The following is a 24,855-nucleotide window of genomic DNA, read 5'->3' as shown; positions in this document are numbered from 1 at the left end:
GTGATTCCCTGAGTTCTGCATAGGCTCTATATCTAGGTCCTCTCTCTATGGAGTAGCTCTTGGTGGCGAACCTCAAGGGGACTAGATGCTGATATGAGTTAGGGTTCTGTGAGAGAATCAGAGCGATGGGGTCGAGGGCTTCTATTTGAAAATGGGGAATTAGGGTTAGGGTTTGGGTTCGAAAGGGACAGGAAGAGGTATGGGAAGGGAATAGGTAAGGGATGGAGGTGGGTTGGGGAAGGTTTGGGGGACGGGTGGAGGAAGGTTTCTGGGTTTGGTGGCTATCGAAGAGAAGAAGAAAGTTGGTGTGGGTGGAGGAAAGGGGAGGCCCGCACCCTAGGCCATTTTAATTATTTTTTGTTTTTTTTATTCTCAATTTTTTTTAATTTTATAATATTATATTTAATTAATTTTGTAATATTTTATTAATTTATTTAAGCCACGTCAGCACTTAACAGAGAAACTAACAGAAAAACTGACGAAGGTATAACATTGACACAAATTCGTAAGATGAGGTATGACATTGTCATTTTAAAAAGATGAAGTATGAAAGTGTCGTGAAATCAATAGTTGAGGTATTTTTTGTACTTTACCCTATATATATATATATTTTTAAAGCTTTGTAGGTGAAGCTTTGGTGTTGAAGCTTTGAGGTTGAAGCTTTGTTGGGTACCATGAATTGATTTTGCTTCACACTATCTTGATCAAGATAGTGTGAAGCTTTTGTAGGTGAAGCTTTTGTGTTGAAGCTTTGTAGGTGAAGCTTTTATGGTGGGTGAAGCTTTTGTTGGTGAAGCTTTTATAGGTGAAGCTTTTGTGGGTCAAGCTTTTGTGGTGGATGAAGCTTTTGTAGGTGAAGCTTTTGTTGGTGAAGCTTTTGTGGTGGGTGAAGCTTTTGTGGTGGGTGAAGCTTTTATGGGTAAAGCTTTTGTAGGTGAAGCTATTGTGGGTGAAGCCTTTGTGGGTGAAGCTTTTGTGTTGAAACTTTGTAGGTGAAGCTTTGGAGGTGAAGCTTTTGTGTTGAAGCTTTGGAGTTGAAGCTTTGGAATTGATGCTTTTTAGGTGAAGCTTTAGAGTTGAAGCTTTTGTTGAGTACCATGAATTGATTTTTCTTCACACTATCTTGATCAAGATAGTGTGAAGCTTTTGAGAATTTGTAGTTGTTCTCCATTGATGAAGCTTTGTTGAATTTCCCAATTTTTTTTTTGGGAAACTAGAAATTTGAAAATGTGGGAGAGACAACATATACAAAATTTTCTTCCACATTGTTGAGTAAGAGATTGTGATGCAAGCCACACCTTGTAGTAGTCGAAGGTTTGGACGAACCATATAAATTGAATTTGCTTCGAACAGTCTTGATCAAGAGTGTGTGAAGCTTTCTACGAGTTGTAGTTGCCCTTTATTGATGAAGCTTTTGTTGGCACCATAAATTGGATTTGCTTCACATTGTCTTGATCAAGAGTGTGTGAAGCTTTTGAGAATTGTGGTTGCCCTCCATTGATGAAGCTCTTGTTGGCACCATAATTTGGTTTTGCTTCATAAATTGGTTTTGCTTCACACTGTCTTGATCAAGAGTGTGTGAAGCTTTTGAGAATTGTGGTTGCCCTCTTTTGATAAAGCTCTTGTTGGCACCATAAATTGGTTTTGCTTCACACTGTCTTGATCAAGAGTGTGTGAAGCTTTTGAGTTATTGATGAAGCTCTTGTTGGCACCATAATTTGGTTTTGCTTCACACTGTCTTGTTAAGAGTGTGTGAAGCTTTTGAGAATTGTGGTTGCCCTCCATTGATGAAGCTCTTGTTGACACCATAAATTGGTTTTGCTTCACACTGTCTTGATCAAGAGTGTGTGAAGCTTTTGAGAATTGTGGTTACTCTTCATTGATGAAGCTCTTGTTGGCACCATAAATTGGTTTTGTTTCACACTGTCTTGATCAAGAGTGTGTGAAGCTTTCTACGAGTTGTAGTGTTTGCATTGTTACAGAGGGGAAATGTCTGAAGCAGATGCAAAAGGGCTGAATAGCTTGAAATTCGTATGCCATGCATTGAAGTTGTTGTTGGCTTGCAATAAGACTTTGTTGGTGACTATAACTCTTGTTGGGCATAAGTGCTCCCCTAGTTGAGTTGTCAAGCTTGAGGGTTTTTGATTATTTGTGAATGCTAGGAGTTTACATGTACAAGTTGTACCACTCGTCTTCTAGTAGGTGGAATGAATGATGAGTTGCTTTCATCACTTGGTTGGTGGTACAAAGGTGAGTTCCTTCATCACCTTTCATTATATTTCATCACCTGGTTGGTGGCACGAGGATGAGTTCCTTCTTCACCTAGTTGGTGGCATGAATGACAAGTTGCCAAATGATATTAGAGTACGGGTTGTACATTTCATCACCTGGTTGGTGGCATAAAGAAGAGTATGGGTTGTACATTTCATCACCTGGTTGGTGGCATGAAGATGAGTTCCTTCTTCACCTGGTTTGGCATGAAGATGAGTTCCTTCTTCACCTGGTTGGTGGCATGAATGGCAAGTTGCCAATTGATATTAGAGTACGGGTTGTACATTTCATCACCTGGTTGGTGGCATGAAGGAGAGTACGAGTTATACATTTCATCACCTGGTTGGTGGCATTAATGGCAAGTTGCCAAATGATATTAGAGTACGGGTTGTACATTTCATCACCTGGTTGGTGGCATGAAGATGAGTTCCTTCTTCACCTGGTTGGTGCATGAGTGGCAAGTTGCCAAATGATATTAGAGTACGGGTTGTACATTTCATCACCTGGTTGGTGGCATGAAGGAGAGTATGGGTTGTACATTTCATCACCTGGTTGGTGGTATGAAGGAGAGTACGTGTTGTACATTTCATCACCTAGTTTGTGGCATGAAGATGAATTCCTTTTTCACATTTCATCACTTGGTTGGTGAGAATAAGGGCAAGGTGTCAAGGCACATTGTAGCAAGTGTCGAATGACACAAAGTATGTTGAACCATTTCGAAGCACAGTTGGCTTATGTATGAATGTGTTGAAATGTATGATTGAACGAATATACTATGAAGCTGTTCGTTTATTCGTATAGTCTTGTTGACATAGACTTTGTTTCATGTTGGAAATATTCATGTTGAAGCTTTGAACCCGAGTGTTTCATTGCTAGGAATGTAAGATGACTAGTCATTGAAGATATCAATTCGTTTAGCCCCAAGGTGTTTGGCCAAACGTAAGCCTGCTAGGAGGGTTTCATATTCGGCCTCATTGTTCGACGCCTTGAATTTGAAATGAAGAGCATACTCTATCGCCACTTTGTCAGGGGTCGTAAAGACTAGTCTTGCTCCACAACCCTGTTGGTTGGACGAGCAATTAACATATAGACTCCATGCTGGGGCTGTTGGTTTTATTTTCTGAGTTTCCGAGGGTAATGAAACCACTTCTTTAGGCGTAGAAACAATGTCAACGGGATATGTGAAGTTAGCGATGAAGTCTGCCACTGCTTGGCCCTTCTTAGCTGGCTTTGGTTGGTAGGAGATGTCAAACTCACCCAATGCTATCGCCTATTTGATCATTCGCCCGGAAATGTTAGGACTTTGGAGTATCTGTCGAAGATGATGATTGGTAAGCACGATGATAGAGTGTTCTTGGAAGTAATGGTGAAGTTTTCGAGTAGACATGACCAATGCTAGAGCCAATTTCTCAATGTTGGAGTATCATGTCTCCGCATCTTGTAAGGCCTTGCTAGCGTAGTAGATAGGCCATTTGACATTACCATCATTTCGAATGAGAACGAAACTTATTGCTGAAGCCAATACCGACAGATAGATAATGAGAGTGTCACTAACCTCAGGTTTAGAGAGCAGAAAGGCTTTACTCATGTAGTCTTTGAGGTTTTTGAATGCTTTAGCACATTGATCAGTTCATGTAATGTACTTCTTACTTCCCTTAAGTGCTTTGAAGAAAGGAGCCATCTGTCTGTAGCCGTAGAGATGAACCTAGTTAAGGCTGCCACTTTGCCAGTAATGCTCTGGATGTCTTTTGAAGTTACATGTTCCTTCATGTCGAGGATTGCTTTGATCTTTTCGGGATTAGCCTTAATGCCTCGTTGGCTTATCATGAAGTCTAAGAATTTGCCAGAGCCTACGCCGAAGGCACATTTGTTAGGGTTCAACCTCATTCGATACCTCTTCAGAATGGTGAAAGTTTCAGATAGGTTGGTGGTGTGTTGATCATCATGTTTGCTCTTGACTAGCATATCATCAACGTAAACTCCTATGCTCTTCCCAATCTGTTCGGCGAACACTGAATTAACCAGTATCTGATAAGTCGCTCCTACATTTTTTAGGCCGAAGGGCATGACTTTATAGCAATATAGTCCCCTGTCAGTAGTGAAGGCTATGTGTTCTTGGTCCGGAGGGTTCATGAGGATTTGGTAGTATCCTGAGTAAGCATCCATGAAGCTCAGGAGTTCACACCTTGTCGTAGAGTCTATAAGTCTGTCTATGAGAGGAAGAGGAAAGTTATCCTTCAGGCATCCTTTGTTTAGGTCGGTGTAATCGACACACATTCTCCACAAGACATTTTGAAGCAGGAGACTTTCCTTGGTCGGATTCTTCTTAACAAGGAAACCATTTGCTACCCACGTTGGATAATTGACTTCATGGACGAAGCCTATGCCTTTGAGTTTTTCAACTTCTACCTTCATTGCCTCGTATCTTTCAGCATCATACGATCTTCGCTTCTGTCTCACTGGCTTGGTCTTGGGGTCAATACTTAAGCGATGACATATGATATCGAGAGATATGCCTGGCATGTCCTCGTATGACCAGGCGAAGACCTCAGTGTTCTCTTGCAAAAAAGAGATCAATGCCAATCGAATGAGTGGTGACAAGGTGGTGCCAATCTTCACCATGCGATCCAGATAATCTTTTGAGATAGAAACCTTCTCCAACTCTTCAGCGGGTTGTGCTTGCTGGGTGAAAGAGTCATCTCGAAGATCGTTGGGTTGACTGTTGCCACCGTGAAGATCCAAGTTGGCTTCGTCTGGGCTGGTCTTTATGACTTGGTCATGTATAGAAAGGGTCTCCTTGGGCACATGCAGGTGTTGTTGCTTGACCGAAGTGTTGTAACATGATCGTGCACTAAGTTGATCTCCTCTGATGTAACTATTGCCATAGGGGGTTGGAAATTTCATCAACAACATATGTGTGGATACCATAGCCTTGAGATTATTGATGTCTGTGCGTCCTAAGATGACATTGTATACCGTTGGGCAATCAACCACCAAGAAGTTAGTGGTAATGGTAACTATGTAAGGGCCTGTACCAATGGTGAAAGTTAAGTGTATGCTCCCCAAAGGTTGCACGATATCACCGGAGAAGCTTATCAGAGGAGAAATCAAGCGATCCCTCTACCATCCAAATGGTAGCGGTGCCTCCCCCTGCCTTACTTAATACTTCGCCAAGTCAACAGACATATCAATCTCAGGGCAAAAGGAAAGATTTACATCCTCACTAGTCTCATTTTAGTAAAAGGAGTAAGGGACACTATTGCGATAACCAAGGGTATCGCCACAATAATGCCCGCCCCCAGCTAGTCAACACAGTGGGCCAAGCACGTGTCAGGATAGGCCTTACCCCGAGGTATGAGACATACACACCTTTGAACGCCACATGCGTGGCCATTTACCCTAACATAGCACGCCTGATACCGAAGCCAATACCGAGGCAGTCGGGTTACAAGCCCACGAAGAACACGGGCACGTTTTGCTGCTACCACGAGCATAACGGCCATGATGGCGAGAAATGTATCACCCTTCGTGATCATATTGAAGCTTTGGCACGTGAAGGAAAAATTAATCAATTCCTCATTCACCTTCCAAGGGATAACCGTAACCAACGCCAGATGAATGTGATATATTCCATAAGTGGTGTCACACCCATATCTAAATCTTAGAACAGGGCCATGAAAAATAATGAATGAGCTTTAAGGTCTGGCCACCAAGTGTTTCACGTGGAAGACATAAGGGGAGACAAGTATCAAAAGCCTAACTGGGATCCAATATGTTTCTACCCTGAGGAAGAAAGAGGTATCATCTACCCTCATAACGACCCACTGATCGTGGAAGCTCACATAACCAACTTTGAAGTACGACGAATCTTGGTAGACATAGGGGCTTTGGTCAATATCATGTTTGCTAAAGCTTTCAAGGCACTTAATGTAGCTGAACACTTGCTTGGTTAAATTTGGCTTCCACTCCCTACTTGCTGATAAGTGGTGGCTATGAGCGGTTTCCCTTGGTATGTCCTTGCCTCGGCAGAGGCATGGTTATAAGCCTGGGCCATCACCTCAGAGTAAGTTTTCCAAATGTTGGCATTGATCATGTACTTAAAGAAACAGTCACATAGGCCTGTCGTGAAGGCTTTGAGGGTAGTTTTTTCGTCTGCCTCGGCATAACGGGAATACTCATGGCTGAAGCGACCATCATACATACGTAATGACTCATCTGGCTTCTGGTGAATAGTGTACAAGTCATTCGCAGAGTGCAAGCGATCGATCTGGAAAATTTGTTGAGAAATAAATAGTTTCGTCAATTCCTCAAATGAGTCTACCGTCTCAGGTGGAAGACGACAATATCAGTTTAGAGCTCCACCAAAGAGGGTAGAGGGGAAGAGAAGACATCGCTCTTTGACGGTGTGCATCCGGTATGCCATGGTGGTGTCTTCCTCTATTTCTCCTACTTCGGGTTGAAGCAGCTGGGTTGAGAGAAGTCTCATGTTGATCAATGTTTTGATGATTAGCTCACTCCTCATCAGGGATACCCATGTCGAATGAAGGTGACCCTCCGTGTTGGGGGGCACCCAGATGATGGTTGATGTCCACAGGGGTAACGAGCTCGCGTGTTTGAGTACGCCTAGTTTCGTGAAGCGTCTTAAAGAGCTTTTCATATTGCTTCTGGAGGATCTCATTCTTCATTGCTATCTTGTTGTTCTGAGCTTCTAGCTCATCGACTTTAGCTTGAAGAGCAACCCTTTTTCTTTCCTTCTTTCGTTGCCTCGCACCAAGTGCAAGAGGGGTGTCATTTTGCGTGTTGTGGCTTCCTTCGCTTCCCATGTTGGAGAGGGATGCTTGGTTAAAATAGAGTGTACGAATGGTGGAAACCAGCTTAACAAAGCTGAAGAGAGTGGGAATTAGTGTCGTTCCCACAGACGGCGCCAAATGTTGATGCACAAAATCAGTGAGGACTTTGGTACAATAGAAAATGTTAAGTTTGTGACCTTCGCTAGATTGCTTCGGTCACTAGTGTGGGTAAGTATGTAAATAGATAGAGACAGGGAAGAAAACACAAGATGTACGTGGTTTACCCAGATTGGCTACGTCCACGGAGTAAAAGAGTTCTCATTAATTGTGAAGGGTTTACACAAGTACATAGATTCAAGCTCTCATTTAGTGAGTACTAGTGAATGATTTAGTACAAATGACATTAGGAAATATTGTGGGAGAATGATCTTCTTTTATTGAATAGAGTTTCTAGCTTTGTTCTGACATTGACACGTGTCGTGTTGTGATTGGCTTCTAATGTTGACACGTGTTGCGCTATGATTGGTTTATGATGTTGACACATGTCGCACTGTGATTGGCCTCCTGGTTGGAGGGAAACTCTTATGGGTCCTTGACGGTATAACGTTGACCGGTTCTCAGTAGTTTCGGGATTGGTTAAGTATGGTACAAACAACTTTATTTGAGAATAGTGACCATTAAGGGTTTCCAGGCTACTGTACTCTAGTATAAATAGGTTACTCTTAAAAGTGTACAATGAGTCAGGCTGACCCAACCCGTTTATGATGAATTCTACGAATTTCGTGTTGTGCCATGCTTGGGCCAAATTTAAAAAAGTTTCATTCAATTTATCATTCATGATGACATCGTTGGAAAGGTAAAATATGAAAACTTAATTCATTTAGGCAATTTATTGATAACTTTTTAAAAAATTAATTGATAACAAAGTGCATTGTTACATGGTCACTTAGTATTACGGTTAATGATATTCTTCTCTATTTGTAAGTGAGAGGTTTTAAGTTCGATTACTGCCAAAGACGAATTTAAACCACATTATTGCTAGCCTATTGTGAGGCTAAGCCCAACTCCCTTCCCTTAGTATAAATAATATCGCTTGTTAAAATAATAATAATAATAAATGCATTGTTAAATTTTCAAAAATTGGGTGACTATAATGGCCATTGTCGCCTTACTTGGGTTTGCTTACTTCATTGGGGAAAATATCAATCAACATCTGAGGAGGAGGCTTGAGCCAATCAAGGTAGTTACAGTTATCATTTCTTTGGATTAGAGTACCGACCATATTTTTTATTTGTGTTTAGTTTTGATTAAAGGGTTATAATGATAATTTTATTCGTTTTAATTGACAATAAGTGTTTTGTTAAGTGAGATGTAAGTTTGATTATCGTCAAAAGCGAATTTAAATCATATTATTATTAACTTATTGCATCTTTTAGTGTAGCTAATATCGTTTGTAAAAAATAAAAATAAAAATTGTATGTTAGATTTTCTCATTATTTATTTTTTGTCGGATTTTCTCATCATTTAATAAAGGCATATTCTGATTTTTTTTTTTTTTTTTTTTTTGCATTGATGCACATGCACGATGCAAAATGATTTGTTTTCTTTAGGAAAATAAAAAATAAATACAAAAGAAAACATTTGATTTTTTATATGCATTTATATAAGAAAACGAAGAGACCACGAATTGGCCAATCCATCAACAATTACGGGATCTCACACTCCCTCTCGGAAGTCGGACCTCCTTCTAATACGGCATCGTCGGGAGTACCGTCCGCTCAGTAGAAGTAGATGAGGCTGTTGAGGAGGATAGCGGGGTTTCTAGGGTTTGCCAAGGACGACGGGCCCGAAGTCAAAGACAACGAGGAGGAAGACGAAGACGATGATCAAGCCCACAATCGGCCCCACTTTCAAGAAACTGGGCTTCCCCGCAAAGGCTTCAGCGTTCCCCGCCAAGTCGTCGTTGATCGGAACCTACCCGGTCCCGTCCTCGTTCCTTGCCGCTCCGGCGACGGCGGTGTCCAGGTACCTCGATTTCGATTGATTGATTGATTGATTGATTGATTGAATGGTTTTGGAAGAGTGGTAATTTTGCAGTGTTAGGTCAAAATTTGAAGAGTGTTCTGTTTCAATTGCTTGGTTTCTGTGACTTTATTCTTTGACTGTGAGTTGCTTTGCTGCCATTGTTTAGTAAGATGTGGGAAATTTTGTAATGTGACTAGGCATATGACTGGCGGATGAGCCGAATTTAGATAAAATCAATTACTGTGTGGAAATTGAGAGACTATGGGTAGTGTGGGTCGGAATTTGTTTCATTTCGAATGTTTGGACGAGTGAGTTTTGCAGTCTTTGTAACTTTAGACTTCAACAACAACAACAACAAAGCCTTTTCCCACTAAGTGGGGTCGGCTATATGAATCCTAGAACGCCATTGCGCTCGGTTTTGTGTCATGCCCTCCGTTAGATCCAAGTACTCTAAGTCTTTTCTTAGAGTCTCTTCCAAAGTTTTCCTAAGTCTTCCTCTACCCCTTCGGCCCTGAACCTCTGTCCCGTAGTCACATCTTCGAACCGGAGCGTCAGTCGGCCTTCTTTGCACATGTCCAAATCACCAGAGCCGATTTTCTCTCATCTTTCCTACAATTTCGGCTACTCCTACTTTACCTCGGATATCCTCATTCCCAATCTTATCATTTCTCGTGTGCCCACACATCCCACGAAGCATCCTCATCTCCGCTACACCCATTTTGTGTACGTGTTGATGCTTCACCACCCAACATTCTCTGCCATACAACATCGCTGGCCTTATTGCCGTCCTATAAAATTTTCCCTTGAGCTTCAGTGGCCTACGACGGTCACACAACACGCCGGATGCACTCTTTCCATCCAGCTCGTATTCTATGGTTGAGATCTCCATCTAATTCTCCGTTCTCTTGCAAGATAGATCCTAGGTAACGAAAACGGTCGCTTTTTGTGATCTTCGCTAGATTGCTCCGGTCATTAGTGTGGATAAGTATATAAATGGATAGAGATAGGAAAGCAAACACAAGATGTACGTGGTTCACCCAGATTGGCTACGCCCACGGAATAGAAGAGTTCTCATTAATTGTGAAGGGTTTACACAAGTACATAGGTTCAAGCTCTCCTTTAGTGAGTACGAGTGAATGATTTAGTACAAATGACATTAGGAAATATTGTGGGATAATGATCTCGTAATCACGAAACTTCTAAGTATCGGAGTGTGGTGTCGTCTTGACTTGCCTTATCTGTCTCATAGGTAGATGTGGCATCTTCTCTGGAAGTACTCTTCCTCCATCCAGGGGTGGTATCTTTAACTGGTGGAGATGCACAAGGTAATGTATCAATTTCACTTGAAGCTTACTTGTAGTTTCAGGCTTGGTCAAGCGCGATACAAACCATGTAGTAGGAGTCCCCCAAGTCGCCGAGCTAGGGGGTCTGCTGAAAGAGGTGACAGACAAGGTAAGCAATCAGAGCTCCGACTGATTGTTCACCTTCTCCCCATCTTGCAGCAGCATGAAGGATAAAGAGAAGAAAAATGAGAAGAGATGATATGAGATACTTTTGCTTTTGAAGAAGTAACTTTCCACAGGCTTATTCTTGAACTGAGCTGGAGGGTTTTCTGGTTTCCTCCAGAGTATAAGGCCGACTGAAGAATTTGAGGGTCAAAACAAGTCCATCAAATCTAGAGTACGTTCCACCCTGCTGATATGGGATACTTTTGCTTTTGACAAAGTAATGGATGTATCGGCACGTGTGCTGTTACGCTTGTCTCCACATGCTTCCTTGTATCCTTCGCACTTGCCCTATCTGTTCCTCAAGCAGATGCGGAATCTTCCCTGGAAACATAAGATGATGAAGATGAGTACTCGAGAGCAATGCCAGGTAAGTAATCAGGTAAGGGGTTCCAGGCAGTCAATTCCTGGCTGGAAGCTTGATTCCAAGTACTGACTGATTGCTCTCTTTCTCCTTGTCTTGCAGGTAAAAACAAGGCCAAAAGAAAAAACAGGGAAAAAGCATGATATGAGATACTCTTGCTTTTAACCCTGATGATATGAGATATTCTTGCTCTAGTATAGCTTGTTTGCAGAGGTATTATCGGGGGGAAAGAAAGCTGAATATTTCGAAAGGCTTTGTTGGGAGTGCCCTCTCAGATATGATGAAGGGTTGAGCATTTTTGCAGGTCTGCCTGTCCGTTGGGGATGAAGGTCGACATATATAGGAGTCTCCCTAACAACAAGTAGTAATGCTATTCCTTTACCCTGCTTGGTCATAGCACGGTAGTGGGAGCTGCCAGTTTCACATGTTTTAACTCTGTCAGAGCACTTTGAAAAAGTGGTCTGTGGTATCTGGCTCTCGAGATTCGGAGAACGATGCCTCTTCGATTTTTGAGAAAGCAATCATGCTGGGGGTCTGACTCTCGAGATTCGGAGAGCAGTGTCTCTTCGATTTTTGAGGAAGTAATCATGTTGGGAGTCTGGCTCTCGAGATTCGGAAGGCGGTGCCTCTTCGATTTTGGAGCAAGCAATCTTGTTGGGAGTGTTGTCTCGAATGTGAGTAAAGGTTGGACATGTTTGCTAGTCTACCTTGCCACGAAGCACAAAGGTTGACACACAGGGACTTTCCAATTATCCAGCAATGGTACTGTTCCTTTACCCTCTCTTCGATTTTGAGAAAGTAGTCATGTTGGGAGTCTGGCTCTCGAGATTCGGAAGACGGTGCCTCTTCGATTTTGGAGCAAGCAATCTTGTTGGGACTGTTTTCTCGAATGTGAGTAAAGGTTGGGCATGTTTGCTAGTCTACCTTGCCACGAAGCACAGAGGTTGACACACAGGGACTTTCCAATTATCCAGCAGTGGTACTGTTCCTTTACCCTTGTGGGTAATAATATGGTAGCTAGACCTTCAAAATTTATGTGTCTAAACTTTGTTAGTGCTGTTTCTTTGCTATTCTTTTACCTTTCTTGGTCAGAGCGATGTAGTGGGAGCTGCAAGCTTCACGTGCTCAACTTTGGCAGAGAACTTTGGCAAAGTGATCTGTGGTACCCATGAGTTATTGTTGCGTGTGGGAAGTGGGTGATTGAACAGTAAGATTCATGTGCTTTCTACTTCACCAGAAGTCTTCGACAAAATGCCCATAATTTCTGCAAAGCTGAGTGTGCGTGTGACAGGTGCTGACAAGGCTAGAAAAGTAGGTGCCTCTTCGATTTCTGAGATCGGCCCTCGTGGTCTCTGAGCAGCCCAGCTTTTGAGAAAGCGAGCGCCTCTTCGATTGATTCGGAGAACGGTGCCTCACCGATTTTTGAGAAAGCAATCATGCTGGGGGTCTGGCTCTCGAGATTCGGGGAGCAGTGTCTCTTCGATTTTTGAGAAAGTAATCATGTTGGGAGAGTGGCTCTTGAGATTCGGAGGGTGGTGCCTCTTCGATTTTGGAGCAAGCAATCTTGTTGGGAGTGTTTTCTCGAATGTGAGTAAAGGTTGGGCATGTTTGCTAGTCTACCTTGCCACGAAGCACAGAGGTTGACACACAGGGACTTTCCAATTATCCAGCAATGGTACTGTTCCTTTACCCGCTCTTCGATTTTTAAGAAAGTAGTCATGTTAGGAGTCTGGCTCTTTAGATTCGGAGGACGGTGCCTCTTCGATTTTGGAGCAAGCAATCTTATTGGGAGTGTTTTCTCGGATGTGAGTAAAGGTTGGGCATGTTTGCTAGTCTACCTTGCCACGAAGCACAGAGGTTGACATACATGGACTTTCCAATTATCCAGCAGTGGTACTGTTCCTTTACCCTTGTGGGTAATAATATGGTAGCTAGACCTTCAAAATTTATGGGTCTAAACTTTGTTAGTGCTGTTTCTTTGCTATTCTTTTACCCTTCTTGGTCAGAGCGATGTAGTGGGAGCTGCAAGCTTCACGTGCTCAACTTTGGCAGAGAACTTTGGCAAAGTTATCTGTGGTACCCATGAGCTATTGTTGCGTGTGGGAAGTGGGTGATTGAACAGTAAGATTCATGTGTTTTCTACTTCCCCAGAAGTCTTTGACAGAATGCCCATAATTTCCGCAAAGCTGAGTGTGCGTGTGACAGGTGCTGACAAGGCTGGAAAAGTAGGTGCCTCTTCGATTTCTGAGATCGGCCCTCGTGGTCTCTAGGGAGCCCAGCTTTTGAGAAAGCGAGCGCCTCTTCGATTTCTGAGATCGGCCTTCGTGGTCTTTGAGCAGCCCAACTTTTGAGAAAGCAAACGGCTCTTCGATTTCTGAGATCAACCCTCGTGATCTCTAAGCAGCCCAACTTTTGAGAAAGCAAACGCCTCTTCGATTTCTGAGCAGGCGCCTCTTTGATTTCTGAAGCTCCGTCGAGTGCAGATTTTTATAGAGGCTGGCATTAAGTTCCAAAGCACACTTGAATCTCCACCAGTAGAAGCTTCATTCTTGCACTTCTAATATCTTGATTTGTCCGACCTCTTCTCTCTTCAACACCTTTGAAAATGTCTGGCCCCTCCGACCGTCGTTTTGACTTGAACCTTGTTGAAGAGGCAGCCCCGCCTTCTCCAGACAACATATGGCGCCCATCCTTCGTCTCCCAAACTGGTCCTCTTACCGTTGGGGATTCCGTGATGAAGAATGATATGACCGCTGCGGTGGTGGCCAGGAACCTTCTCACTCCCAAAGATAACAGACTACTTTCCAAACGGTCTGATGAGTTAGCTGTTAAGGATTCGCTGGCTCTCAGTGTTCAGTGTGCAGGTTCTGTGTCTAATATGGCCCAACGCCTATTTGCTCGAACCCGCCAAGTTGAATCATTGGCGGCTGAAGTGATGAGTCTCAAACAGGAGATTAGAGGGCTCAAGCATGAGAATAAACAGTTGCACCGGCTCGCACATGACTATGCTACAAACATGAAGAGGAAGCTTGACCAGATGAAGGAAACTGATGGTCAGGTTTTACTTGATCATCAGAGATTTGTGGGTTTGTTCCAAAGGCATTTATTGCCTTCGTCTTCTGGAACTGTACCGCGTAATGAAGCTCCAAATGATCAACCTCTGATGCCTCCTCCTCCTAGGGTTCTGTCCAGTACTGAGGCTCCAAATGATCCCCCTCCGGTGCCTTCTCTTTCTGGGGCTCTACCGACTGCTGAGACTTCTCCTAAGCAACCTTTGTGAAGGCTCCCTCTTGTGTGTTTATTTTGACTCATGTATATGTACATATTTGTAGCTTATCGGGGATATCAATAAATAAGCTTTCCTTCATTTCAACGTATTGTGTTAAATACACCAAAGCCTTCTTCGCTAAGTTCTTTGAATTTTCTTTTGTTGAAGCTTGTATGTTGAAGCTTTCTGAGTGGAGCATGTAGGTTGGGGTAGATCCACTTATGGACTTCAGATCTTTAAATATCTGGAATTAATTTCACATCTTCTATAATTGAAACTATAACACTGAATAGTTCTAGGAGAACCACAGTTATTATTCCATTAAAATTGCACTTTTCTTTTCGATTAATGAAAGTGTACAGCGTGGTGGTTCTTTCATTGGCCTTGATTCCCTCTGTACCGGGATACACTTATCCTAATTACTTTTTAAGATTGGGGTTGGTTGGTTGCACAGTGTAGTTTATGCAGTGGTGATTAGAATCTGTGTCATTCCATATGCTATTAATCTAGGTGTGTCAGTTATGCTGTAGAACAGGGAGATGAAAATGAAATAGTCAGAAGCCGGGAGATAATTCAAATGCCAAGGAAATGAAATGTCATTATAGTATTTTTCTGGCAATTTTGTTTTCCTTCTTGTAACAACACTTTATGGATTTTCTTTGTTGTTTTTGGTATAAGCTCGTACTTTGGATCATATTTGTCTCCATGGCTGGAGCGAAGCAGATAACGTTACTCAACTCCTATTATCTCTGCATCCAGGGTCTGAAATAGTCAGAAGCCGGGAGATAATTCAAATGCCAAGGAAATGAAATGTCATTATAGTATTTTTCTGGCAATTTTGTTTTCCTTCTTGTAACAACACTTTATGGATTTTCTTTGTTGTTTTTGGTATAAGCTCGTACTTTGGATCATATTTATCTCCATGGCTGGAGTGAAGCAGATAACGTTACTCAACTCCTATTATCTCTGCATCCAGGGTCTAAAATGGCATGCAACGAGACTCAGGATAGACGAGGATGGAGATGTAGCAGACGAGTTCCTTGATGAGGTCTTCCCAGGGATGTCAATCAGTACAGAAAATAATAGGGCATTACCAAGGTTTGAAGTGAAACACAATACCAAGCCAGCTAAAGTGAAGACTCAGGCCTTGCATGATGGGAAAATCAGACAGCGCGTGGAATACCGGGGTACATCACAGTGGAGATGAAGACTTCTAGAACAGATTATCAAGTCCAGGGAGTTTTTAATATAATTTTAGCGGTCTTTTAACTTTTGAGTGAATTTGTCATCCGTGTTCTGGTGCGGACTAGAAATGTGGAGGACTATGTCCCATTATATTAATACCTAAGGTTTAGGGTTTGAAAACTGGTTGGTTCCTTAAGGTTTTGGGTTGTACTGATGGTTGGCAACAGAGCATCTTGGACCTGTCTTCATGGACTTGCATGTAGGAGTTGAGTGTAAACATTTGGTATAATTCAGTAATATACACTAGTAGTGGTAATGCTAATTCTGTGTTCTGGTGTTTTCTGTGATCAACATCGATATGTCGTTTAAATGGTCAGATCGAGTCTTATTCATTCTTTATAACACTCGAACATTCGTTGTGGAAATGTTGTCTCTGATGGTGGAAGAAAGGTAAGGTTCATTCTTTGTGGCATTACCCTTTGTTTTTTGCACGTTCTTGTTTATTTTTATAGTTTGATTATCTTTTTAACTCAATCAATTCAAAAAACGAGGAATTAAGAGGGTTGTGTGAAAATTATTTTCCTAGAACAAGACTCTGAAATGTCAGGTTTTTGCCCTCATTTTGGGTTCTCTTTCTTTCTCCAGCCATAGTGTATCTATCACTTTCTGTGATTTTATTAGATTGGGGAGCTGCTGTAGGATAGTTTCTAGAGTTCTTTAATAATGTAGGAGGGGATTTGGTTTTTGTTTTTGTTGGTGGAAATCTGTTTCACTATGTTTTGTATGGGGTGGGCACTGATCGATTTAATTTGGTTTGACTTTAAAAATATAATTGAATTAACTAGTATTCAACGGTTTGCTTCGGCTTTGACTAATACTATCATTGAAATCGAACAAAACCAAACCATTGTTAATTTGTTTGATTCGGTTTTATTTGAGTCTAGTTTCAAAAGTATCAAAACCGAAGCAAACCAAAAGTAAATCAATTCAATCTGATGTTTGAATTGTTTAACATTTTTCTTAAACCAAACCAAATGGACCAATATGGTTCGGATCGATCGATTTGGTTAGTCCGGTTAGTTTTGTATCCACCCCTAATTTTGTATTGCTTTTTTGTTTTTTTTGTTTTGTTTACTCTATAATGAAATTCTATTGTTCTCATGCTCTCATCTAAGAAATTTCTCTGATATTCAGAATACAGTGGTAAACAAATGATCGCCACTAGCTTACTTGTAGATTCCACACGCAGACTTGTTTGTTATGTAAAATTCGATTAGGATAGATTACTCACTCAATTTCCAGGCTTGTGAAGGGAGAAATTAAAAAAATTATGACCAACTAAAGGGTACAAGACGAAATACTCATAAAGAAAACTTATTCATTCAAATCCCCTCTAAATTGAAAAGATCAGAGAACCCACATAAATGACACGTTAGCATACTAACATAATTCTCAACGGAATTGAAGGTTAGAAACAACGTTGATGAGCAAGTCAATAAATGAAAGACCAAACTGATGAGTTTAAAACATTAAAGACCAAAATGACTACTTTACAATACATAAAAGACCATTTGTAACAAATACCCTACAAGAGTGAGCAATTTACAGAGCTGCACATAAACTTTGATCTTAAACCCTGGTTAAATAAGTAAACTTTTACTTCCATGATTATTCAAAACCTAGGGTTTACAGTCCCCAGAAAGAAAGTAGTACATTTATTTCAAGGGAAACTTGTGGGTGCGATAACCTCCAAGTGGGTATGCCGGAACTGTGGTTTTAGGCAGAGGACCCGCATCGTGAGGTTGGTGATCATTACCATGGCCATCACCAACCCTAGCCACAGGCTGATCATCCTGTCCATGGAGGAGATGGGATTTATTTTCTGCACTAGCAGTCGATTTTTCAGCAGAGTGCTTGGTTTTGGCCTCATGAAACTCCATCTTTGCTTTTGCTTCTTTCGCTCTTCTTATCTGGCTCGCTATTTCCCTCTCTTCGTCCGTTTTTGCTGTCGCCTTCACCACCTGCTTACAGTTTCAACATAAAAATAACAATTCCAACAGACATCCGACGTTATTAACATTAATTACTAAATATATACAACTAAACAACGATTCCAATATATATATATTTTTTTTCAAATTTCTAATCTTTCTAATATCCCAATTAATTAAGGAGCTTATATATAAAGTCTCCTTCGGTTGAGAAATCCTCAAATAATTTTATCTTAGAAACACTTTACGGTGCTCATTCCGTATTTTCAACAATCCAAACCAAACAGTCTGTATACTGTAAATAGTGAATAGATGCAAGATGCAAGATGGAAGCACCTTCTCTTGAGCTTTAGCTTTGTATATGTCTACGTGCTCCTTGGCAGCACTGGCCATATTGCTTAGCTTCTCCTTTGCAGACTGCATGTCTATCTGTCGAGCTAATTACTTGATTAATTCTCCTCTTGCCTTCTGTGTATCACAACAAAATCATATTTCATTCTTATATATAGAGCAAATTAAGGAGTAGAAGATTGGAAGACACCGTCGAGCGTACGAGACGTCCACCGACCCACCGCTACGCCAACGATATGTACATGACGTGGTGAACATGCGGGGATCAGTTGGGCATGATAGTTGTCGACTTCTGCCTCTCTTGGATTAACCTGTTTTAGCCCGTTAGGGTTTAGATAACGGTCGGCTTATCCTGTCAAGGGGAGCTTCGTCTTTCTGATATTATATTTTACGTGGCACGCTCTGATTGGTCGTAACTATTTATGGTTCCAAATAGGATCTTCGTTATCTTCTTAACTGCGCATGGCTCACCCGTCAGCCAGAGTTAGAGTCATGGACCATACCATTCCCTGCAATCCCTGCATTTCCCTTTCTATCCACCGGAAACCGCCACTCAACCGACAAATCATTTGGCCGAACACCGTCACCCACCACTCCAACATAACCAAATGGCGCCGCAACACGACTTCCGAGCTCCAAACCCAGGTGGCTGTCAACGACCGAACCGGTGACTACTCTCCTTCAGTTCCCACACACACAGTCACAGTTCACGACCGACAACGAGGCGTCTCCCACCAGTTCCTCGTCCCTGAGGTAATTGCCGAGTCTTGCCTTCTCTTTCTTTGTTTGTTTGGTTGCTGAGAAATTCAGAGAAAATTCTCTCTATTTTCCATAGAAAATTAAGTGAACGTAGTGAAATTGAAATTTCAGGACCAGTACATATTGCACACAGCAGAGTCGCAGGATATCACTCTTCCATTCGCTTGCAGGCACGGTACTGTTCGTTTATTCATTTTTTACTAATAAATTTCTTGAAGTGGATTAAAACTCGGGACTGGCTATGGTTACATGCATTTACTTAATACATTCACCATCTTACAGTCAAATGTTGGCATATATGATATTATCTGTTTTTGGTTGCGTATTTGACTGTTAGATGGTGAATGTATTAAGTAAATGTATGTATTGTAGCCACATTCATCCTGGATGGGTTATAATGTGACGTTGAATTTTTCCAATTCAATCTTTAGGACATGATTTGATGTGGTTTGTTTCCTTTTTTTTCTTTTTCCAATTTATTTTGTGATAGAATCCCACTTGTTTTTCCTCGGCAGGTTGTTGTACTAGTTGTGCTGTACGCGTAAAATCCGGAGAACTTAGACAGCCTGAGGCACTAGGGATTTCTGCTGAACTGAAATCAAAGGCATGTAGTCTTGAGGCCTTTTTATGACTTTATTAATGTGCACACTTCCTGATTTTGTGTCAAAGATTTGTTCATTGATAGTCAATCATCTTATGTTTTCGAGTTTACTTGAACACTGGGTTTGTTCGGTGAATAAATCATAGAAAACAAGAAACGAATGTCAGGGCTACTACTTTTGTATTAGCATCTTGAGATAATGTATCAAGGTTGGAAACAAGAACACATACAATTGGAGAAGTATATGGCCTTCCTAATTGCTTACATAATGTGAAACTTATGGGGTTTTGATCTGCCAAATTTTTTGGGAACTAGTCCTTTATGTGCAGGGGTTCTTGTGTGCGCCACACGCAATATTAATCCTTGGGTGTACACATGAATTTGACCTGTAGTGCTTCGAAGGTGTCGATGCAACCTCCCCCTACAATGTTATTAAAACAAGTCCTGGTAGTCACAAACTGATCATATTTCTCGACAATGTAGAAACTATTTGAAACTAATAATGCAAAGATATGATTAAAGTATTCCTGAATAGTTGTAATCTTGTCTGAAATGCAGGGGTATGCACTTCTCTGTGTGGGCTATCCATCATCTGACCTTGAAGTAGAAACGCAAGACGAGGATGAGGTAATCTACTGAGTTCTACCTTTCTCTTTCTGGAAATGTAAAGATCTTATTTGGATGTCATAAAGTTCGAATCTATTTCATTGAGATTGGAATAGCATATAAAGTATACTCACCTCTAACGAAAATCTGAGTCATTTTTCTGTCATCCGATGTGATTTAGTACTCAAACTCTTGGACCTTTCCCTGTTGCAATTACCGATCTCTTTTCTTTTGATGGAATTATTTGGTATATGATGGTGTTTTGCACCGTCCTAATTTCCACATCTGTTCTTAAAGAAATTATCATCAACCACCTGAATGGAGCGTGTATTATTTATTTTTTCTAATTGTCTTTCCATTGATCTGGTTATAGAAATCTGAAATATTTGCACCTACAGGTATATTGGCTTCAATTTGGCAGATATTTTGCCCGGGGACCAATTGTGAGTTCCTCGTCATTCTCTAGAATTTTTTCAAATTTCTAATAAAAAGCTTAAGAATGATACCATGGGGTCATTTCGAAATTAAGATTGATATCACGTGGAGACCTCGGACTGAAAACAAATCTCGTGTGAGGAACAAAAGAAGAATGATTAAGCTAACGCCAAGAAACTAGTGTAATGGTATCTTACTTGTACAGTATGTTCATGATGCAGGATAGAGATGATTATGCATTGGAGTTAGCTATGGGGGATGAATAAGCAAGGCAGAGTATTCATTTTGGAGTCGGGATCTATTGATTAATACATACATGTGTTGTATTTTCTTTGCCTCCCGGGAATGGTACTCGTCCATCTTCACTTCCCTTGATTTATGTATCATTTTCACCGACTGTAGATCCAAATCTAAGGATGATCGTCGTGCAGGTAATGTTCTCACATACATGCTTTGTTGTTGTCATGGTTTTTTAACTTGAATCGAACAAGGCCCTGCATGGGCTTGAGTCAATTCTCTAGGATGACCTCCATGTAACCAATTCATGCAATGAAAAGAAAGAATGGTAAGAGTTGACTTGCCCAATGTATCTATCAAAAATGTTATTGTGGAAAAGATCACTAGTTTGGTTGATCATGAGCAATGGATCTATGTCACTGTCCCCCTTGCTATATCTTGTGTCTGTATTGCTTGTCAGTTTTACTATTTTGTAACCAAGCGAATACGCTTGTAGTGGGCCAATGAGATGAAGTACACGATATTGTGCAGATTTGGTATTTGGTATTGGAAACTAATTGGTTCGTTACATATAATGCTTCAAGGCTCCATCTTTTCGGATGAATTGAGGAGAGATGTGGCCCTCTTAAATTTAAGGCATTTATCTTGTATCGTCTGGAGTAAGAACCCTAGATATCAGTTAGTTGGTTCTCGTTTCGGCCACCATGATAGGTATGCTAACGAAGGAGTGAGTAGATCTATGTCGTCCATTGGAGGACTAGCCTATGATCATATCCATCACTTAGTAGGATCATCACCCTCGACAAAATGAAATCGAGCATCAAATTCAAATTTTATGAAACCCGATGGCAATATCGACGATCTCCCTGAATTTGTATTGGTCTTCAAAAAACTCACAGGTTCCATGGTTTGAAGCAAGAGCCAGTTGTGGTAGGAATGTATAGTGACATGGATTTGTACTGTGTAAGTTGGGCTCGTCTGCGAATCTGCGATGTTCTTTACTCTAACTCCACGTACTAGCTAGCTTTGCTTACGATGGAATGTTGAATTGGGCGGGGTTTTCAGAGAAAGACTAATAATTAGGTTCGACTGTTCATGATCAACGACATTAACAGTACCAGCAGAAGTACTAGTAGCTGCAAAGGTGATCATATGCCTGATCATTACTGAATGTCATATCTTTGAAGATTGTTACGACCCAAATGTCGTCGCGAGGATGTCTTTAGATGTGCAACCTCAACTCCTTAACCAATAATATATTGGTTTGAGACTTGAACGAAAAAGAACAAGAGCATGATGGTCGATCGGAAGGTCGCTGCCAAATTGTGCTTGAAATGCAAGAGGTTTATGCTCGTAATGAACCAGCGCGCGCATGGTGGAGGAACTAGCAGCATGTGCATGCTCAAAGTGAAGTGTTTTCTTTTTAGGCTTGTCTACCTGAAGCGTGATCTGGCTTCAATTTAATTGTACTTAGCCATTTATTTATTTGTTTAGTTGTACTGTGTTTTATCCGATGGCTGGTTTTGGCCCTCTACTATTGCTCTACTCTCTTCTTCGTTGGCAATAATTTCTTCCGGTGACTTAATTAGCCCATTTGGAAGTGCTTTTCTAGAAAGCACTTTTGTTCAAGGGAACTTCTAGTAACTTCATTTCTATTAGAAGTGCAAGTGCCTCTTGAAAAAGCTCTAAAGTGTTTCTTGAAAGAAGAACTTTTAACTTTTTCTGCCAAACGTGATGAGAAGCGCATTTGGTGATTTGAAATCGCTTTTAGTTATTTGTTATATGCATTTGGTGCTGGTGGCTGCTGCAGTTGGTGCATGCATGCTAATTATTTGTTCGAGATTGCCCAGGTGCAGGCTGGCCCTGAGAATTTGGGGGCCCTAGACGAGCCTTTGAAATAAGGCCCTAGAGTTCTCTAACTCCCGACCCTTTGTACATTGACATGTGTAAAAAAAATTCACTAAATACATAAAAAGTCTATTCTATATAAAATATCATTAAAAATTAATATCAAAAGAAGAAAAATATACAAACATTACTCAAATATTAGTATATTACCCGTCTCGCATTTTTAGATGCAAATGCACTTATTAAGTTTACATAATCTAATTTTTCAACCAATTCAAACCGAAAGAGAAGTCCCTACCCAGTACGCCAAATTCCAATCATTTTTCTATCGTTACAATGTTACTTATTACATTCAATAAATGAATGAATGGTTGGATTACAGAGACAACATCTTACAACTAGGAAAAATAGTAGAGTGTAGAGGATAGTAATTTTCGTATGCGCACCTAGGCGGAAGAAATGGATTTGAATAATTTATTATATATTATATAAACTAATTAATTTGAATAATGTCATTTTTCAAAAAGGTGAGAGTTTTTGTCACAACCCGTCCCGAAATAAATTATCGATGACGTGAATTGACTATTTTACCCTTGGACGTGAGTGTCGTGATGTGTGTTATGCATGTTAGGGGTGGTCCAAACTTATGTTTTTCCTTAATTTTTGGACCAAAGTAGCACTTAGTTTTTGTGGTTTTGGTTGGTGACCACGTGGACCACTCACACACACACAAACCCTTCCTCTCTCTTCTCTCCCGTGCTCTCTCTCCCTCGAACTCACTCTCTCTCCTTCCCTCATGTACGGACCAACAACAACACGAATGGAAAGTTGCAGATCGAGGGTTTAAAGTACACCATCGTGTCCCTGAGGTTCATATGAGTTCAATGGTACCATTTTTAGGTAAGAACTCCTTCGAAAACCCTAGTTTCTCTCGAACTCCGATTAAGGTACTATTCATGCAAACATAAAATCTCATGTTTTTGGGGATTTCAAGCTTATAGGTAGCTTAAGGAGGTCCTCACAAGGCTATGAGTGGTTCGTTGGAAGATTTTGGACGTCGGAGTAGTGAGATTCGACGAGTTGCAGGTTTGGCCGGAGTGTCAATGAGTTTTCCAGCGAATCCCGTGGGTTTTAGGGCTTTTAAAAGGCATGGTTGTGTTCTATTCATGTCAAGCTTCAAATTGGTTTAAGTTTCATGAAATTTGACTAAGAAATGGACGAGAAATGGAAGTTTGAAAAATTCCCAGTTTTCCGACGACGGCGACGGTCGCCGGAGTTCTGAGGTAGGGGATGATTGATGGAATATTCCTAACAGCATAGGTTAGTTTAACGGATTCCGTTACTATTTAACGGAATATTCCTAAAGGCAGTTAGGGTTTCCATTAGGGTTCCCTGCTCGTGGCCGCGTGTGTTACTGTGCCTTGGTCGGTGCGTGAGGGTGCGTAGGTGGTCAGAAAATTATTCTAAAAATATGGGGATGTTCGTGGAGTTGTGTAGATCATATTGGTATATTCTAACATCCCATTTGAGCAATGTATGAGAAGTTATTAGTTAGTTTTGGTTATGTGCTTTAAATTAACGTTTATTCAATTAATTTGCATATAGGTGAAACTTATCCCGAGGACGAGCATAGTCAAGGGTGACTTGGGGGTTATGACCCTTTGACATACCAGTGAGTGGGCTTTTGGTTTTCAGTATATACTTATATACTTGATATTTTCCCATAAAATACGTTTAAATGAAAGTATGCCTTGAATGCCATGCATATAAATTTATATTTCGTATATGAATTAGTATATGATGCATATATATAATTGTGGTGCTGTGGACGCTCAGGTAAGCCTAAGTGAGTTATGAATTGTGAATGTGATTAAAGTTGTGAATAATTGAGTAACTTAGAGCTCATAAACCTGCACCTAGGGTGATTGTGATTTAGCTAGAGATATGGCACATGCCTGTTATTAATGTCACCTCCCACACCATATGCTCACATTGGATCCAATTTAGGTGCACAGTCCTGTTGTACAGACCATCATAGGTGGTTCCAACTCGTAGGTGACTAGTGATTTATCGTCTAGCTATCATGAGAGCATAGTATTGAGCATAACTATATTACACCCAGAATTGTCATACAAACCTTTTTAGTGGTTCCGACTCGTGTGTAGTGTAGTGCCATATAGGTCATTGTAGTGACTCCGGCTAGATTGACTAATGAGCTATGAATTCAGCCGTACAGACTTATGCAGGGGTTTCGACTAACATGTTATTTTCCATGAATTTATTCTCACCTGAGTTACTTATTCTGTTTGCATCTTGGTATGGTATACTTATGATTACGAATTTGTGAAGCATGATTTGAATGGATATATTTACATATATATATATATATATATATATATATATATATATATGCATATGTTTATATTCTATTTCTGGGAAAATTATACATGTTTTACGGCGAGGGATTAGAACTTTCGAGAAATGAAGTGGTTTTATAAAACATTTGTTTTTGCCCACTCACGTTTTCTGTTTTGCGCCCTTCTAGGTTTTAGGTAAGCTTCTTATTGGTGGCGTACGAGGACTTCAGCGGTTCTGACATAATAATATATTTGTAGGACA

General features: G+C 40.9%; 3 protein-coding genes across 5 annotated transcripts; 2 read left to right on the top strand and 1 right to left on the bottom strand.

Annotated features, from left to right (window-relative positions):
* The first annotated feature begins 8,618 nt into the window (after nt 1-8,618).
* LOC103409457 (uncharacterized) lies at nt 8,619-15,730 on the top strand. Its single transcript, XM_070823955.1, has 2 exons — nt 8,619-9,086; nt 15,200-15,730. The coding sequence occupies exons 1-2, from the start codon at nt 8,853-8,855 to the stop codon at nt 15,428-15,430; spliced, it is 465 nt and encodes a 154-aa protein (XP_070680056.1). The 5' UTR covers nt 8,619-8,852; the 3' UTR covers nt 15,431-15,730.
* A 1,178-nt stretch (nt 15,731-16,908) lies between these two features.
* Nucleotides 16,909-17,873, bottom strand: LOC103436885 (late embryogenesis abundant protein 18). The gene is made up of 2 exons (XM_008375340.4): nt 17,736-17,873; nt 16,909-17,429 (listed from the first exon to the last, which is right to left on the bottom strand). The coding sequence occupies exons 1-2, from the start codon at nt 17,820-17,822 to the stop codon at nt 17,124-17,126; spliced, it is 393 nt and encodes a 130-aa protein (XP_008373562.2). The 5' UTR covers nt 17,823-17,873; the 3' UTR covers nt 16,909-17,123.
* A 323-nt stretch (nt 17,874-18,196) lies between these two features.
* LOC103409454 (ferredoxin C 2, chloroplastic) lies at nt 18,197-20,822 on the top strand. 3 transcript variants are annotated; one of them, XR_525166.4, is made up of 7 exons: nt 18,197-18,503; nt 18,621-18,684; nt 19,025-19,113; nt 19,669-19,737; nt 20,115-20,159; nt 20,373-20,499; nt 20,583-20,822. XR_525166.4 is itself a non-coding variant. In XM_008348269.4 (6 exons), the coding sequence occupies exons 1-6, from the start codon at nt 18,213-18,215 to the stop codon at nt 20,415-20,417; spliced, it is 603 nt and encodes a 200-aa protein (XP_008346491.3). In that variant the 5' UTR covers nt 18,197-18,212; the 3' UTR covers nt 20,418-20,822. The 3 variants fall into 3 exon arrangements, 1 of the variants encoding a protein (XP_008346491.3); XM_008348269.4 differs by having other exon boundaries at nt 20,373-20,822; XR_011582318.1 differs by lacking the exons at nt 20,115-20,159; nt 20,373-20,499; nt 20,583-20,822 and adding an exon at nt 19,426-19,557 and having other exon boundaries at nt 19,669-19,727.
* Nucleotides 20,823-24,855: the final 4,033 nt, after the last annotated feature.

The sequence above is a fragment of the Malus domestica genome, chromosome 06 (assembly GCF_042453785.1).
Source record: "Malus domestica chromosome 06, GDT2T_hap1".
Lineage (NCBI taxonomy): Eukaryota > Viridiplantae > Streptophyta > Magnoliopsida > Rosales > Rosaceae > Malus > Malus domestica.
Note: the sequence above shows the minus strand (reverse complement) of the source record. Positions and strands in the feature narration are given on the sequence as shown.